The sequence below is a fragment of the Pseudopipra pipra genome, chromosome 6 (assembly GCF_036250125.1).
Source record: "Pseudopipra pipra isolate bDixPip1 chromosome 6, bDixPip1.hap1, whole genome shotgun sequence".
NCBI lineage: Eukaryota > Metazoa > Chordata > Aves > Passeriformes > Pipridae > Pseudopipra > Pseudopipra pipra.
The window spans coordinates 38,878,658-38,897,452 of NC_087554.1; the positions used below are offsets into that span (position 1 = coordinate 38,878,658).

At 43.8% G+C, this 18,795-nt stretch overlaps 1 protein-coding gene across 1 annotated transcript in view; it reads right to left on the minus strand.

Annotated features, from left to right (window-relative positions):
- Nucleotides 1–13,399: 13,399 nt before the first annotated feature.
- Nucleotides 13,400–18,795, minus strand: part of EGLN3 (egl-9 family hypoxia inducible factor 3) — a 29,997-nt gene continuing 24,601 nt past the window's right edge. The window contains exons 4-5 of the mRNA XM_064658583.1: nucleotides 18,326–18,399; nucleotides 13,400–17,180 (exon numbers count right to left, since the gene is read on the minus strand). Of these exons, the coding sequence (XP_064514653.1) occupies nucleotides 17,143–17,180; nucleotides 18,326–18,399 (112 nt within the window). The 3' untranslated portion in view covers nucleotides 13,400–17,142. The remainder of the gene's footprint in view (nucleotides 17,181–18,325; nucleotides 18,400–18,795) is intronic.

Sequence of the window (18,795 nt, forward strand, 5' to 3'; positions counted from 1 at the left end):
GCTGGCCTCACCAGGTCCTCTGCTGCATTTCAGCTTCCCTCCATGAGACTTGTAACTACAAGCCCCCTACAAGATTTAGGATTTAAAAAGGGTTTTTACAGGAATAGGTTCTTTCTACCCACACTGAGCCTGTAGCCCAGGTTGCATTTGCAGTAGGAGGGGCCAGGGATGCTGATGCAGCTGTGCTGGCAGACATGCTCTTGCTCCACACACATGTCCAACCCTAGCCAGACAGAGCAGGCATTAGAGAAGTTGGCCACATGGGGACTTTGGTTCTGGCACATGCCCCATCACTGCAGTCAAAGCCACCAGGACAACCCACACAGTCCCAGCCCTGCCAGCTCTAACACTCATCCACTGATTTCCAGTGCAGACATGGACACTGTGCGGGGAAGGTTTCTGAACCACCTCAGACTTCTGACCTACCCAAGCACTGAATCAACACTCAGTATTAATTGATACTGTTGATAACTTGAGCTGAGTAAGGATAAGCTTGAGATCAGCCAGAACATGCTGCAGGTGCCAGGTTTGCATGTCTGTGTTGCCAGAAGCCTTCGGAGCCAGAGGAAACTGGGCTGCAGGGCAGGCAGGCAACAGGCAGGGCATTGGAGACAAAAGCACCAAGTGCAGGAGCACATCAGGGCCCTGGGAAGCAATACCTGGTCAACCCTGGACACCTCAGACCCAGCAAGCTGAGACTCCCCTCACCATGGCACTAGTGCAGCACCTGGCAAGGAAATGCTGTCTGAAAGAGGCTGGCTGCTGCCTTCTGCCCTTCAACAGATGCTGAAGCAGGTAAGTAAGGTCTTGGCGACCTGCTGCAGTACTGTAACACTAAAGTCCTGAAGCCAGAAGCTTAACTGGGAGCATTGCTTTTAAAAATATATTTAAGACTCCAAAATTTTGCCCACCTAACTTTTGCAGAGCCTTTGGTTCTTATATAGCTTCACATAGTTATATAGCCTAAAGAGAGAATGCTGACATGTTTTCCCAGGAGATACTTTTAATTTCAGGAGGAAATGAGGATTTTGGCAAATGCTTAAAAGGCATAACACACAACCAAGTAGACCATTCCCCAAACCACCACCCTAGTACACAAGGCAGAATTCAACCCCCTGGCTTTAAGTTACCCAAAATATTAAGTATGAAAAGAGTAAAGAAAAAAAAGAAATTAAGAGAAGAAAAAGGAGTAAAGAAAGAGAAAAGATATGAAGAAAAAAAATTAAGAGAAAAACAGCAACAGCAGCTCTTGAGAGAAAAGGCAAGATGGAACCACTGTGCTCCTGTATTTATGTGCTTTGGCCACAATGGCCACCCTTCCCCAGTGGGCTATCTGGCTCACTGACCACTCAGTGCATCCTGGGTGGGAGCAATGGGTGATATAGCCAGTCAGAGGCTGGGTTAGGAATTCCAGGGGGAGTGGTGTGGGCAGGCTCCCAGGCTGCCCCTTTGATTGACAGCTGCTCCATGTGAGTTCTGAGGCTGCCATATGAGTTCTGTGCACCCTTCCCCACGCACACACAGAGTTGGTTCCAACCCAGTAATTAAAATAATACTTTTACTGATCCCTTGTCTGACAAGTGCCAGGTCTCCAGCAAAATCCACCAGCATGGTGGGGCACAGATAAGTCCCAACTTGTGCCAGCACAGCCACAGTGCAAACCAGCCTCCTGGCTCACAGCCAAGACCAAACTGGAAAATACTGCTTTGGGCAACTCTTCTGTTCCCCCCACAGCTCCGGGGTTTGTTGCATTTTGCAAGTTTCTGCCTAAAACCGGGGCTCGTCTTGTTGCTTGGATTTTTTTAAGGGCAGAAAACGAGACAGTGAAAAGCACAGCTAAGGGCAGGCACATGGTGGTGATTGAGCCAAAAGCCCTCTCTTAAATATATGGATCCTACTACTTCCATTGCAAACTGGGAGAGTGTTTAGCAAGTGAAATATCAATTAACATATTTTGCTTGGCTTGTGTGCAGCCAAGCCTGGGAGAATTTGGCCCTGATGGTAAGCTAACACTTTGAGTCCCCTTGGGATGGTGCCCAGACTTGGGCTGTCTTCTCAACTGCTACAAAGGTCTCCAAGACATACCCGCTACTTTCTCCATTTGGTGCCTGCACTGTTTTTAAACTGGAATTGATTTCAATTGCTCTGCCCTGGGAGGAAAGAGGCTGATATCCCTGAGTTTGCTTTGTTCTCCCTCAGGAGACCTATGCAGGAAGCAGTACCCCCTCATGCCTGTTAATTACTGCCCAGTTTCCCTAATGATTCTGTGGCTGCATTTAGCTCTTTGTAAAGTCATTTAATAAATAATGGGGAGAATATTTACCCAACCTACATAGACTTTCTGGGCTCTGCACCAACAATTTAGCATTTTTTATGAGAAATACAAGTTTGGATTAATTAATTTTTGAGCAATCCTATGCTGTTCAGCAGCTGCTGGGGCTGGAGAGGATGGTGCTGTGCTTTCAGCTGGTACCAGGATCTGACAGAGGTGGTACTTGGAGCTACACTTCCAAAGGAGGAGAAAAGATCAGGAAGTAAAGTTTGGATTCAGCCAAAGAGAAACTGTGGAGGAAGAAATCCATCTGAAGAACTTTTGATAATGCTTTATTCATAGCAAGTGGAAAAGCCTAAAATCAGTTTCTACTGTGAAGTCCCACAGAGCAACCCAAAATAAGGCATTTCTGTGCACAGGACGGCCTTCAATCCCAGTGTCGTACTCTGCCACATGTGCAGAACCCATTGCCTTAGGGTCCCACATAGCCATCTCCACCCCACATGGCTCATGCTCTTCTCCATGAAAAGCACTTTATGAGCTTCTTCCTGAGGCAGCAAGGCCTAAGATGTGCTATTACTAGGATGCTGCAGCAGGTGCTGCATTTTCCAGACCAGGGCAGGACTCTCCAGTTTGTATTTCCTGAGAATGACAAGGAGGGAGGCCAGCAGCCCATGGTACCCCCTGCCCAGGGCTTGATCATGGCCAAGACCCAGTCTTAGCAGGGAAGCAGCTTTTGCCCTGCAAAGTAGCCCATGTCCCCTATTAGGCAATACAGTGCTTTCAGCCTTGTGCCAAGCTTCATCCATCCATCCATCCATCCATCCATCCATCCATCCATCCATCCATCCATCCATCCCCAGCTCAGGGCTGAGTATGATCTGCCTGTCTCCAGGCCAGTTCCACAGCCCTGGGATGACTGGAAGAAGGGGGTGCCCCCACTCCAGGTGAGATACCCTCAGCAGGGTATCTATTGAAGAGCCATTAATGAGCCTCACAGGACCACACAGACAGAGCCCTGTCCTATGATCATAGGGGATCATAGATTCACAGCATCATACAATAGTTTGGGTTGGAAGGCAATTTTAAAGGCCATCTAGTCTAGGTCCCTACCATGGGCAGGGACATCTTCAACTTGATGTTGAAGATGTTGCTCAGACCCCTTACAACCTGACCTTGAATGTTTCCAGGGATGGGATATCCACCACCCGCCTGGGCAACCTGCCCCTGTGTTTCACCACCCTCATTGTAAAAATTTTCTTCCTTTTATCTACTCTGAATCTACACTCTTTTATCTTAAAACAATCACCCCTTGTCCTATTGCAACAGGCTTTGCTAAAAAGTCTGTCCCCATTTTTCTTATAGGTCTCCTTCAAGTGATGAAAGACCACAATAAGGTCTTCCAGGAGCCTTCTCTTCTCCAGGCAGGCATGCCCCTGCACTGCCTGCTACACCTGGCTCTCCTTGCCCCATCACTTAGCAGCAGATGCTGAGAAGGCAAAAGCTCTCAGCGTGCAACCACTGTAGGTTTTTCTCTTGCAAAGTAGTTTGCCAGGGGCCACTAGGGCTGCACGGGGACTGGCTTATCCCAATGACTCTGGGGAAAGGCCAGGTGTCACATGTCCTTGTTCAAAGCCCAGCCTGCCTATGCAGTCATTCTCCATCATCCCAGACCTGCTGGTTGGGAGAAACAAGGCAACAGAAACAAGGCTGAACCCCTTGGCTTTGCATCAGGGGTTTTGTTCAAGTTCTTTTTTGGTGAGATTTTAGGACTTTTTATTGTTTTAAATACACGCATCCCCCTGGGGATTTTGCAGTACAAGAACACAGATGCTTTACAGTAGCCTGGCAATAACAATGCCACATAGCTACTCCACATCTTCATGCTCTGCCCAAGCACTGCAGCCTTCTGCAAGGATCACTTCTTGATGACAATCTGCTTTTCCAAGTCTTCCAGTCAGGCCATTATGTGAGTAAGTGCTAAGGAGTGTGAGCCTGAGGATCTGGTGGGCAAAGTGTTTTTTCCTCTTGAAGGAGCCTAAAATTATTCCTGTTCCCATTTATCCATCCATCCTTTCCCCTTGCGAAGCCTGTCCCCAGCTGTCCTGCTTCCCAGCAAGCCCAGACATCATCCCAAATTATATTTTTCTTATCAGGCTCTGCAGGATGGCCACAGGGTTCTCTTCTGGAGCTGTACCAGCGTCTCACAGTCCCATGGGTTGTGGATCTTCATGTCCTCTTTGCCCTTCTCTGTGAGCAGGGGGAATTTGTTGCAGTCAGAGCCATGGCCCCACAGTGCCCAGGTCTCCCCTGCTCCTGCACAGCATGAGTCACTTGTCCCTACAGCCATCGGGGGACCTGAGCTGCCAGGGCTGGACCTGAGCCTTGGGGCTCTCCCCCTCCTTTTTCCTTCGTTTTCTGTCCTTGCTTCTTTTTGTCCAACTGCATCCCTGCTAGTCCAGCAAATTCACTGCCAGGCACCCCATCAGGCATCCCCTAGAACTGCCACACACAGGGTCACACTACGCCAAGGACAGACAGTGCTGAGCTTCACTTGGCCTTCAAGCCAGGGTGGCACGACGTATGCTGACCCTGTGTTTGCAGCCCTGCATAGGTCCCAAAGGCACTGGAGAGCCCTAGCCTGCCCCAGGGCAGGAGACTTTAAACCCCTCCTTGTGAGAAGCACAGGTCTGACTGAAGAGGCACGCCATCTTCGTAGTTGAGGTAGCATCTCTCCAGGCAGGTTGCAAACATGCTTTTATCTATCTTTTATCTCTCTCAAGAGACAGAACACAAATATAACAGTACAGAGACCTTGACAGTGGACACAGCAAATTGAGACACTGAGTCTAAAGACTGCAGGGGAGAAGTCTCCTTTGTGCCTGCTGCAAAGGGTGATGCTTGTCAGGGTACTGGCATGGGTGCTCTATCCAGACAGAAGGCAGTGGAATCCACCCCCTCAAAGTGCTGAGCCAGCATGGGGAGTACGTGCCATCTGTGGAGGCTAGGAAGCCCCCACGTCCTCCAAAATGGCCTTGTCTACATCTTATGGTCATGATTTGCTGATAAGAGGAATGAAAGGAAGCCGAGACCAAGAATTTTCGTGTGCTCTCTTGGCACATTTGCAGAGACTAAGCAAAGGAAGCACACTAACAATAAGGGGGAAATGTTTGGCTTATGATATTACCATGTTTATAGCAGCAACAACAGTATAGGTTCCAAACTTATATAAAATGTTGGACTGCCAGTTTTAAAAGTGAAAGTGTGTAAGAACTATTCATGTTATTTAATACTAATAATAAACACATTTAGGCTCAAGTACTGATATTCAAAGTGCTTGAATTTATGATCACATTAGTTAAGTTCTTTCAGATGTGTTGAAAGAATTAATGACTCAACTGAGAATTACTTACAATATACTCAGAAAGCAGCACAGATTTGCAAAGGGGAGAAAATGTTCTCCGGAAGTAGCAAATGCTCACTCTCAATGGATGCATGCACATTCTTTTTAATCAGAACCTGAACTGGGGGAGGGAGTGGAGGTTCCTGCCTTCGAACCCATATGCCCTCAAAGGCTAACTTCTGATACCCCACTGTATATTTCTTCATCATTCCCATTTATTTCCCCCCCAGTATTATTCCATTAGTAGTGAATGATTGAAGATGACCTATAACTCCACATTTGCTAGAAAACAGAGAAGCCAACTTCATGTCTGCTCTGTACAGGAGGGAAAGTTGCTCCCTAAGTTGAGCCCAGATTCAATGCTTACATTTCCATGACACAGGACATGTCATTTAGACTGGTTGGTCCTCACTCACTGCTACAGGAAAAAAAATCACTGCTACTTACATAGCTCCTGGCATACATTTCTGCAACCAAATCTCTGGTAATGGCATCTACACATCTTCAGGCACTCCAGTGGTTCAGCATCCCAGCCATAAGAAAGCTTTTCCCAACAGCGGGCTGGCAACTTCCTTGCTGCAATTTCATCCCATTATTTTTGTGTAATCCATCACAAGTATACAGAACAAACGACTTCCTTATTCTTTGCAGCAACATTTCCTGCATTTTAAGACACTCGTAATGCTTTTACTTCTTCCTTCACTCCTCTTTCCACTCTCCTTGTCTGTGGAAAAAACAGTACCAGGTCTTTTAGCTTGTCCTCACAGGCTATATTTTCTAGTTCTCTAATCATACTCATTTTTTTCAGTGGACTGATAGGAGAACATTTTTTTCCACATCCCTCTTGAAAACAGCTGATCCACAATATTCAAGTTCACATAAAATTTTCTCTTGAATCAATGAAAATGTACTTGTTCCCTCATGTAACGACTTCAATGGGTTAACCAGAAAGGTCACACTCCCCCCTTACCACACAGACATGCTGTGTAGCCTAATACTCAGGATCTTCTCCTGGGGGGAGTATGAAGCCAGTCTGACTCTCCTTGGGTAAGCTTGGTGTCAGACCTTTGGCCTCCTGCATCCACGCATTGACAGACAGGGACCAGACAGGGCTAGAGGGGGCAATTCCTCTCCCTCTCACTATGGTCTCAGTGCTGGTTGGCTGGGGTAAAGTTAATTTTCTTCACAGTGGCTAATACTGGGCTGTGTTTTGGATTTCTGCTGAACACAAGGTTGAGAATATAGAGATGTTTTTGGTTTTGCTGAGCAGTGCTTATACAGAGCCAAGGCCTTTTACGCTTTTCATACTGCCACGTTGGCAAGGGGACTGGGAGACTGGGAGGAGGCATAGCTGGGACAAGTGACCCAAACTGTCCAAAGGGATATTCCATACCGTATGGAATGCTCAGTATTTAAAGCAGGAGGAAGAAGGAGGAAAGGGGTACATTTGGACTGATGGTTTTTGTCTTCCCAAGTAAGTGTCTGATGGAGCCCTGCTCTCTTGGGGATGGTTGAACACGTGCCTGCCAATGGGAAGCAGTGAATTCGTTTTTTTACTTTGTTTGTATGCATAGCTTTTGCATTCCCTATTAAACCATGTTTATCTCAACCCACTAATTTTCAAGCTTTCACCCTTCTGATTTCCTCCACAATCTGGCTGGTGAGGGAGTGAGCAAGCAGATGCACAGTACTTGGTTGTTGGCTGGGCTTAAACCATGACGTTCACAGGGGACCCAGGCCTAGAAAATTCATGTCTGCTCAGCACTGTCAAGACTGAGCCAGCTCTTGACCAACCAGCAGAAGATCTGTAGGTGTGCTGGGAACTCTGCTAAAATAAATGTAGATGATTCTGGTTGTAGGCAGGAGATTGGGAAGCTCGAAATGCAGGTCTTTGGCGTGCAGTGTAGCACATGGGCACCCAGGGACAGATGGTTATTACAGTTTAATAAGCTGTGCTGCTCAGCTGATGGTGGCTCAGATTCCTCCATCTTCTTGGCCCTGGGAGGGGCCCAAGCACTGCATTCATACAACTGAACCACAGACCACAGCACTGGCTTGGTTCTGTCATGTCCATGCCTTAGAACTGCAGCGCAGGCAGCTAAAAATAAAGTAATCAACCTTTCCCAAATCAAAGAAAGATATTGCAGGTGAGAATCAACACGGTGGAAGCTAAATAGAAGGCAAAGTAAAACATTTGAAGAAAGAGAAATAAAAACAACTTTCTGTATTGACACTTGTTTTTAAACTAAAGACATAATTATCCTGTTGCAAGCCTTGGCTACAGAGAAAAACATCTTGTTGGAAACTAATTAAAGAATTAGCCAGTATTTAGCTTCTCATAGATAAAGGAGCATAAGCTTTGAAACAGAAGTGTTTGCAGTAAGCTTTTGAAAACTCTCTGAAGACAGCTGAGCTTAAGTCTGTTAAGACTCTTACTTTGACTACTAAATGTCTGTTCAAATGTCTTTTTTTTTCTGCCTTGATTTTTTTCTTCTTATAGGAGAAGCTCCTGGTACCTCTAAACAACAGGCATTTTCTGCCTTGCTTGGAGCATGGGGTGGTGTGTTAACATATATCACAGTGATGAACGCAGGTCATCCACTGAACCACTGTAAAGGTGGGACAAGTGTTAAAACTGGCATGGAGTGTTTAGTAAATTAAAAGCAACCTGCTGTCACTGCATGCCACAACATCCACCTGAGGTTACGTTCTGACCAGACCTTTCCCAAGCACAGCCATCTGGCCTGGCCCACCTAGATCAGCACCGTGTCCTTGACAGACAACCTCTAGGGAATGCCAAGCCCCTTTTAAAAAGCTAACCAACTTCTTGGCCCTGTGTGGGGAAACTTTCACCCAAGTGAAACGGCCATACACCAGCTACCCGCAAGCACCCTCAGTGGAGCCCCAGCTATGCACTCAGGAGTCCTGACAAAAGCAGAGGCAGCCACTGCACTTGGATTGAAACAGCAACTACATTTACCACTTTATCCCCTTTGTATAGAGCATTTAATAATTTTGTGTAATAACTTCCTGCTCCCTGTATGGACTAACCACCAAGACAGAGTGCTTAAATACAACATGGGAGTTATAATTCCCTCTTTGATTTAAGGATTGTTTCTCTCCCTGCTAGAAAAGTGCCATTAAATCTTCTTTTCTTACTTTTCTGGAAGTGTTTTCCATTCAAGTTCAAGAAGAAAACCAAGCCTTGGTTAGTTTCTATGATTATTTCACATGAATGCAACATATATTGAAAGACAAAAATATTTCCAGCATAAAATGTGGATTATACTCTCTGTCTTTGGGAGGGAAAAAACTCCAACATTCTCTTCACTTTACTGGGGTATCAGCAGTCACTGAGAAGGAAGGCAGGCATTTCCCATGGGTGATCAGGAGATTTTACAGTACTGCTGCAGGGAAATGCCAGGCCCTCTTGGGTTCTTCACACATGGTTAAAAACAGCATGATTGGCAGGTTGGTCAAGCCTGAGTTTTTGGCCAAATGTATAGCATCAGTCTCTTTTTTCCATATTTTTCTTCTTTTTATTTTTTTTCTTTTTCTCTTCAATCTAAATATGAAAGTGCTGTGCAGTTTTCATGAAATTTCAAAAGTTTTTATGCTTGTTTTCAGGTTTCCACATGAATGGTCCTTTCTTATCTTTGCCTTGAGGTCTGGCCAACATCTTGGCCATAGGCTCAGAAGGCCTCTCCAGACCCTGAGGTCTCAGAGCGGCTGGGACACACGCTTGTAGTCATGCAAGTCACTGCTGAAGCTCATCCTGGGCCATTTGCCACCACTATATGATGTACAAGGGCTCATCCCCAACAGCTTAGAAGCTTGTGGTGAGGGGTTGGCTGCTGAAGGTAGGTGGGCAAGGGCCTTGAGTCCCAGGTAAGAGCATTAAACTGTCTGGGAATACAACTTTGGAGATGTATTTTTTGGAGCTGTCAGGTCCATCACAGGCAGCCTCTGTAAAAACAGCCCACAGCTGAGTTTTGCCCCATGGAGGCATTTGATAGGAGATGCAGCTGATTTAAACAAACAAATCCAGAGTTGGCAACTGTTGCATCAGTGATAGTACCAATCATATTTCCCTCTTGGCATGCTCCTGACTGACATGCAGTAATGCCATGTTGCAAAACAGCTGGCAGGAGACCGGCAGGAGAACTGGGAACTGCTGTGATTTACTACAGTGCTGCAGTCCAGCCTAAGCCTGCTCCCTTGTGAGCACAACGCTAATAAGTTTTACTTATATCAAAAGCAGATGCTACACTTCTGTTTTTCTAACTCCTCTCCTTCAGTTTACTTAAGAAAAAAAAATATTAAAAAAAAAAAAACTTCAAAGATGCCCCTTTCAGGAACAGTAAATATTTAAAGTATAGATTCTTTCCTATGTCAGTCTTGGCAAAGGGAATGAGTCCCTTCTGTACACTGGAAAATGCAACATATCTTTTCTCCAGTAACAGTAGCTAGTGAAAGAGCCTGGGAGGTTAGCTGAGTGGGCTAACAAGGGCTCAACAGTAAAATTACTGCTGTCTAAATTATTCCACTTTCAAAGATGTGTTATGTGGTTTCATTCTGCAGTCCTTTTAAAGAACTAGCTTTTATTACCAACCTCGGTTGGTAACAGAAGAGTGACTTTCAGTTATCTCAAATTAATTCCTCCTGGAAATCAGGCTTCCCTCCAGCCCAGCCGCACTGGGAAACAAACATACACTAACACATGCAGACACACACACCTGCCTGCCACCTCGAATACTTTTGTCTTCCCACTTCCCACAGCATCTGTCCAAGAACTGCAAATTGACCAGGAATTGTGCAAAAAGGGGGCATTTTTCCCCATCTTCAATATTAGTGGTGGCCTGACTGAGGTGTTTACATGCCTAGGCTGCTGGCTGATACGGCAGTCAAAACTGCCTCTCTCTTAGGTGTGGATATTAGGAAGGGAGCTGCTCTGGGAACTGAGGATGTGACCTGTGGGCATTGTAGCACCCAGCACTGTAATGCCTGCATCTTGTGAGCACTTAGTTTCAAATCCCTCCAGTGCATGGAAGGAGTGAAAAGAGAAGTTAAAAAAAGCCCACAATTCAGAGTGGTGGTACATGTGGGAACTGGCAAGAGCCATTTCCCCTTCCATGACAACACTTGCAGGTGGAGCCCTGAGGAGCAGAATCTCTCTCCCCTTCAGCACAGGACAGTCATTCACACATCTCCTGTCTCCCAGGAGAAGGCTCAAGTGCCTTGTTCGGCTGTAAGCACAGATACCTCCTGGATCCATCTACATGGGGTTGTGATAGCATCACTAGTGCTGGTGAGCTTTACAGAAGACAGGGGAAGGTTTTTACTGTTGTGCTGCTGGCTCATTCCTTAAATAGCTCTCTTGCCTATCTATGTAATGCTCTGGGGTGAAACAGAAGCCTGAGTGGAGGATGGCTTTGCTCCCTCTGATGGGACCTGTGACTTCAATCCCCTCTGCCAAGGAGCAAAGGCAAAGCCTGCAGAGGGTGGTCACAGCTCCATGCTGTAACCGCTAAATATATAAATGCTTGGGTTCCCACTCTCAGCTTTCTATATCAGACTCCTGGGCTCATCCACATTGGTAGGATGATGTATCCGGTTGCAACTCACACTGGCAGAGGGCAGCTCAGTGCCAAAGGCCACTGTTCCCAGGGTGCTTGGCAACGTTGTCCCACTCTTAGCTCACACCACTGCCCTGTGGCCACTTCTGCCAGCCCAGGTCTGCTCTCACCTATTACTGTTATTAGAAAAGCACAACATAACTTGCTTGCCACAGCACCACCAGCAGCTGTACAGGGCAAAGAGGACCTCTTTTAAGTAGTGCCAACCCTTCTGCCGCTGTTTTGCTATACTGGATAATGATTTTTCATTAAAAAATTGTCTATGCTGCATACAGCATTATGGTGTTCAAAACATCATGCAGCAGCAATGCTTCATAGGTCAGAGGCCATCAGGGACCAGGAAAATACTTTAGGTCACAATTCTGGAAGTTACTAAATTTTAACAGCTGTATCAGAGAAACAAGGCTTGCAAGGGGAGATAGCATTTTTTATTAATCAGACTGCCACAGCTGGGAAAAAAGGGATACATTCTGGCACAGAAACCCTTCTGTTTAAAGGCACTGGCTCTACTCTTCGGAGAGCTCTTTTTCCCAAGTGCACAAGTTTAAACCTTCATTCTGATTTTGCTGCTCTGAGGTGTTTTAGCACAAGACAGTCAGCAGGTATGAGCTGAGAAATTGTCAAAATTAAAGGAACTAATAACAGCTGCATGTAACCACAAGTGATCTTCAGTTTAGACTACAGGGTGCTTCTTTCCATGCTTCTCACCAGCCCCCCATACAGCAGGCTTTTAAGAGCCAGTTACACTCCGACTGCCCTCCTGTCAAATCACTGTCCAGTGTGTTTGCTAAGATCAGGGATCACAAACTGCCTCCTCTCTGGCAGGAAGACTTACCACTGTGGGTGTCCGGCACAGGAGCACTGGGCATGCTGGCACTGACTGCATTTGCTACAACATAGGAATTGCTGTTGACTGCAGTTGACCCAGTGCAGCACCTCCAACTTTGTTTAAAATAAGCACACATGCAGATGAAATTATCCCTGCTTTTCACAAGACAGACTAAAAATTCTATCTATGCTTTGCGAAAGAGGATGGGAGTTTTACCAACTCTCTGAGACACAACATTATGTGGGAAAGGGGAATTGATTTTTACTAACCTCCCTTCTACTGTCACGCTACTTTTCAATTTTCAGTGCAACCTCTGATATCAGATGCATTCTCAAGAGTCATGGGAATTGTCAGTGCAAATATATTTAGCCATATCCCTTTGGGTAGGTGGGGGAGGAAAGAGACCCCTAAATAGCTGTAAGATAACAATTACTGCAAACATATTTGCTTAGGGAAAGTTTAGTCAGAGTTCAGGGAGAAGTTCTTGGCAGTTGGATGGCCAACAGCCAGCTTCTTCTCAAACTGTCCCTAAGAACCTTTAGTCTGTGAGGAGCATGATCAGAAGAGAAACGCCTCTGCTTTCCTTAAGTCTTCTCCACATGCTCTAAGCACTCCTCAGTGTAAAAGAAATGCTTAAATAAATGGCAAATTATTTAGAGATCTCTTCCCTTTAACAAAAAAAAAAAAAAAAAAAGTAAAATCCAAGCCCTGAATGATAGAACACATGTTTTAAATTGGAAAAGGAAAATTCTCACTATTCACAATACTGCAAAGGAATCAGAAAGTTCACAGCTCTACTAAACGGGTAAAAATGCCCTGGCTTTCATTCAACTGCAGCGTTAGTGGGAGTGAGCAGAAGTCTCCCACACAGCCATAGGAGAAAACTGTGGGAGTCAGGGTGGAAAAGTAGCAGGGGGAGGATGTGAACACTGTTAAAAATAAAACTTATCAAACAACAATTGAATCGTGAGAATGTTATCTGGTTCAACAGGAGTGTGAAAACAAATAGGCATTTCAAGAAGAGGGCCACTAGCAAGGTAAATAACTTTCAAATAGCAGGATGTGACCAACGAAATGTACCAAACTGAGGACAACAAAAAAAGGTCTCCCCAACAGCAGAAGACAGTGGTGGATATGGATTTCACTGTCACCTCTGTGCAGTGCCACTACCCTACATCCAGCAGCGTGGCACTGCACCTATCCCTCACATCCCTGGCCATAGTAAGACACAAGACTGAAGAGATTTGCACAGGACAACGTTTAACATGACCCAGTGTTTATTGACTCCTGCTACAGTTTTTTTTTTAATAGTAACAGGAACACAGAATGTGATGTATGGTAAAATACTACTAGGAGTTTCTATATGAATCCAATGCAAAGTGCCAGCATTGTTGACCAGCATACAACCTGACAAGAGAAGATGTAGTTATAACTCACTCTCAGATATCTGCTGGGAGTACATCACAAAGTAGAAGTAGTCATTTGCCTGCAAATAGATATTTTCTTCTAGATGCAAGTGGTGTTAGAGCCAGCTATTTTGCAACAACAAATACATATAATATATTCCAACATTTTAAAAAACACAATTGGAAAGGACTAAAACTGTTTAAAGATAGAAGGAAAAAAGAGTGGATCTTTTTAGTCACTACTTTGTAGAGGTCATTCCTCATAGAGTCAGAGAATCTAGAGAAAAAGATTTATTAGAGGCTACTTTGCTCAAAAGGCCAGTGGCTGCAGGTTTAGGAATAAAAATAATCTCTTGATTTTCAGCACTGTTTCCTGGCCTTTTTCCTCCCTGCAGAACAAAAACCACCTGTCGAAAATTGTGTTTTGGTGGCTCTGCACATTTTTCCCATGCAACTGCATTTGAAAAGGCAACCATATTTCTTAAGAGCCATGAAAAACTTGTATGACGTGCACATGTGGCATGAAATATCTTCACAGATACAAATGATGAAGGCACATTTTCTAAAGGTTAAGAAAAAAAAGCCCAGAACTTTTGGAGGATTAAACTTAAATGCCTTAGAGAAAACACTTTCCCAACTGGCTAACAAGTGCTGTTTGGCCATATATGATTCAAACAGCTTACCATGAAGACAATACCCAAGGAAAGAGCCTCGTTGAAATGCCCTCCCCACTGTAGCAACCTGCTTCCCCCAAAGTTCTTTAATCACTTGCATTCTTACACAGCAGTTTGCAACAATTCCAGAGACAGGTAAGAGAAATCTATGTAGAAAACATCACGCCTGGGTATTCCTACATGAGCAACACCCCATACCTCCCACCCCCAATTAAACTACAGTATCTTCAAGGAGATAATCCCACTCTTCTGGAAACAGGGTAAAAGTCTGAAACAGAGGACTGAGAAAATGGTTTTAAAATCCTGTTCCCTTAACTTTTTTGCACTTGATTATGTGTGTTAATAAAGACAGGGCTCTCTGACACAGAATAATCATTCTGTCTTCTATCTAGATGAGGAAGATATTGGCTAAAAATGAAAACATGTACTTTATTTACAATAAATGCAATCATACGGCTCCATGCTCCATCCACCACCCATGTGTTGCTGACCACTGCAGAAACCAGGTGGTAACAACAGTGGTAACTAAAGTACTTCCCTTTTTCAGACTTTAAACAAAAGCCTTTCCCCTCCCATCACGTTGGTTTTTCACTGTTCCAGGCTCCAGTAAGATGTGTACTAACATCTCTTATTAGTGCATTTTTAAAGTTACAGTTACTAGAGGCAAAGCAATACTTGCTCTGCTCTGTTTTAGCTGGTTTTACTCCTTTTAAAATCATGCAGGAGTTTAAAATTTACATAACATTATCAACTTTGCATAGTAATACAACAGGTGGTGTTCCACCACCTTTTCTAAATAAGGGCCCCCTTTTTCAACACCTCACATGTTTCAAAGGATTACTCTCACTCTCAAGGAAGAGCCCTAACTTTCTCCTCCCACATGGGCATTGCAGAATGAGAATTAAGTTATCGTTAAGTTTCCTTCAAATTTATGGTGTGTTACTTAGAAGCAACTATAGAGGAATAATGTTTTTCATAACTTTAAAGGACATTTATCAGATTATTTGTTGTTTTCTGGTCTTGAGTTGTAAGAATATTTGTCACACATGTTCCCTCATACTCCTCTCTTAAGGTGCACAGTGGTCAGGCCTATAAGACCATAGCTGGATCTCTGGGAGAAGCCAGAGAGAATGAGGGGTTTCTTAGCACTACTGTATTTACATTCAGCATTCAAGGACAGGCTGAAGAATGCCCAGTTTATTTTCTTTTTTAAGACATAAAACTGCTTTAAAAAATACTCCTTTTATATTATAATTTTTTAAGTTATGAAAGTTATTTTTTTTCTGTCCTATGCAGCTGTTACCCTTCTGCCGCTGACATTTAATAGTTGCCATTGCACACTACTTTTCCATTCCCTAGCTCAAGTGCAACAGAGCTGGCCTGAAGACCCATCACTAGCATGACAGCCTGGCACAGTGTGGTGAACCAGTGCAGGGGCCAGTGGTCCAGACAGACCACTCTCACCACTGTGGGCAGGTGGCACGGGAAAATATGGGACACAGAAGGGGGCATCTATTTGGAACATTTAATAGGGTGTGACATACACACTGACAACATGAGATAAAAATGAATGCAAGTGAGTATATTAAGTTGAGAACAGTTAGTGTGAGTGATAAATACACCCACCACCAGCTCCCAGCTTCATTAAGAGCTATTCTGAACTGCACAGAAAGTGCTGGTTGTAGAAGCTTAGACAGATTGGAGATAACTGACCAGTTACTCATTGAGTCTATTGTTTAAAAAAAATAATGGAGAAAAAAACGTGTGCTTTGCCATTGAATAACTGATCCCACAACTTGGGCACAACAGTAATAGTTACCTGGAATAACAGACCAACTGAAACGGAATTGCTGTTTCATTCAAATTACACATGCATGCAAAATTAAACAAGTGTGTTAACTAAGAATAATCAACATAAAAATCAAGTCTAAGTTACCCATTATTTATCATATATTTGTCAGACTGCCAGATATCTCTTTTCCTTTCAGATTCATATCTGTGTCATACAGAACATAACAGATGGAGAAGTCACAAAGCAAACCCTAAACTCTGCATATCACTGGCCTTTAGTGCCAAAGCATTATGTGCCATAAGCCTTCCAAGTTTACCAGACTTTAGGGAGAAAACAGCTGCTGTACCCAACTGTGAAAATAGAAAATGTAGAACCCATCCTGCTCAGAAGAGAAAGGAAATGGTTTTACAAAGTTGTGAAAAGATACATAACTACTAACCCCTCAGTTAGTAGTCCTGAGACAGAAAGGGCAGTGCAACTAGTGCAACTAGCTAGAACTTGCTTCCTGAAAAGCAAACAAAATCCAGGAAATGCAATGATTGTGTAGACAAAAATCTGTTTGGAAAGTCATGCTATCAAAGAGCTGAACCAATGTTCTGCAAAGTGATGAACAGTACATCAACAGGTCCACATGGGACAGACCATGAGATGACACTCTACAAATCTGTGAAATATCCAATTTAGTTTCACATGTCCAATATATCTCCGTGCCTATTAGCAGTCTGCCACAGATTTTAAACTTACAAAGCTCCTTCCCATTGAGCTAGACTTTTTCTTCACCATAAAGTGCAAATAAGACTCAGGTTTTTACCACTAGTTCCAATGATCATTATCTTAGTTACAAGAGTGATCAAAAGCCAGTTGGCTGAGCCACTACTACTAGGCTTAGTGATACTCTTTTTTTTTTTTAACCCTGGTTACTTTTTCCAGCAAAAGGCAAAGAGAAAACAAGTGTTCCTTTTGCCAGATGCAGCATGACAGGAGGTTGCCTTAAGTACCATCAGTATAAGATGCACATGCTAGACACAACCAGTACGTTCTTGTGCATAATAATGATTTGCCATTGTTTGCTGGAAATGGAAGTCATCTTTGGGATCTTATTTCCTCACAAAGAGTTCAGAAACAGTTCATTAGTCTTCATTAAGAGGTGCTTCTCTCTTCCTTGCATCTACATCAAAAAAAAGAAAAAAGTGAGAAGCAGTTAAACCAGGGGGTTCTGACAGTACTCATCTGAAAACTCAGAAACAAGTTGGTTTGTTTTCAATGGACAATACTTTCCATTTCAGAATTGTGACATGAATCCACTACGTGGCCTGAAATGCTGTATGACACCGCAGCATGTTAATGAAACAGTCACACCAAGATTTTGTACCTTTGTCCTACTGAAACTGAAGATACAGTATTTAAGAAGCCCAATAAACTTTCAGACTCCAGATTAGTGATACTTCCTCCCACCACTTCTTGGCTCACAATCCCCTTTAAGGGTGAAGCCAGTATTTGCTTTGCATATAAGTACAGAGATGACAACAGTCTGTTCTGGAATCATTCAACTAATTACAACTTTGCTGAACCCAGCTGCACATGTTTTCAAAAAGACAAGTGCTCTCCACACTGTATTTTGAGGTACTGCCTGAGGTAGCCCCTGAAGACCAAATCTTACACTGCTCCAAACAGCAAACCTTTGATCATGGTCCCAGGTATGCTGCTGGGACACATCTGGGCAACTCAGTCCATGACTCATTTGCCATTACTACAGTAGCAGGTAGTGTGGCTGCCATTAGAAAGCTGGGCTTCTTCCGAAGTGTCTGTGGGCTGACTTGAAGCTACTAGGTAGCTCTTGAAGTGCACCATGATCACAGCTACTCCAGTACTACCTGCCAAAAGATGCACTTACATGTATTTCTAAACTTAGTTTCTTTCCAGCTCATAATGTATACATTCCAAGGTCACTATAAATTTTTCCACTTAGAAATATACCTCCTAAATAACAAAAGATGATCTGACTCTATGAGTAGAACCCTGGGTTGGAAAAAAATCTCAGTCATTTTCTGGGAGAAAAATCAGAAACTGTCTCTCCTATTTTCCCCATCACGTTCAACGGGGATACTAGGGCCAGGCCTAAATCTTCTTCTGCCACAGCTCCTCCACTTTGCATAAAATAACTCACTAGTGATTAGAGGTGAAAAAGCTTTCTGAAAATGCATTACATACCCCTCTAGCTACAGAATCATTCCTGGTCTGTCTCTGACTTTGGAAATATCAAAATGCATTAAATTCTTTCTGGTGAACATTTATTAAAAAAAAAAATCATACCAGTTAAGCTCCTGAACTTTTTTTTGGCTTCTGCTCTTTCTTCGGCATCAAAATACCACACAGTCATGGCATATCTACAAAAGAAAGAAACCTTGTGTTTGTTTCAACTTTTTCTATTAAAATAGAACTCTGGAGTTTTATGCCCATGGAGAAAGCAAAAAACAAAACTGGATTAGTAGATAAAAAAATAGGATGAAAATGGCTCATCTTTATAGACAAATACAGACAGCATTTTAGCATGTATTTTATCAAGTCAAATAGAAACATAGGTGAGAATTTCTGCTTGGGGGCACAACAGAGAGCACAGCCCCTGGTAAAAGAGGGCAAAAGTAGCTTTCAGGCCTTTGCATGTTTTTCTGCTCTGGGACGCCTGTAGGCAGCTTGGGGGTTGCCCTGCATCACATCAGCTTTTCATAGCCTGCTGACAGATGGTAGTCCCAACAATCCCGATAGTATTACAAGGGCAAAAG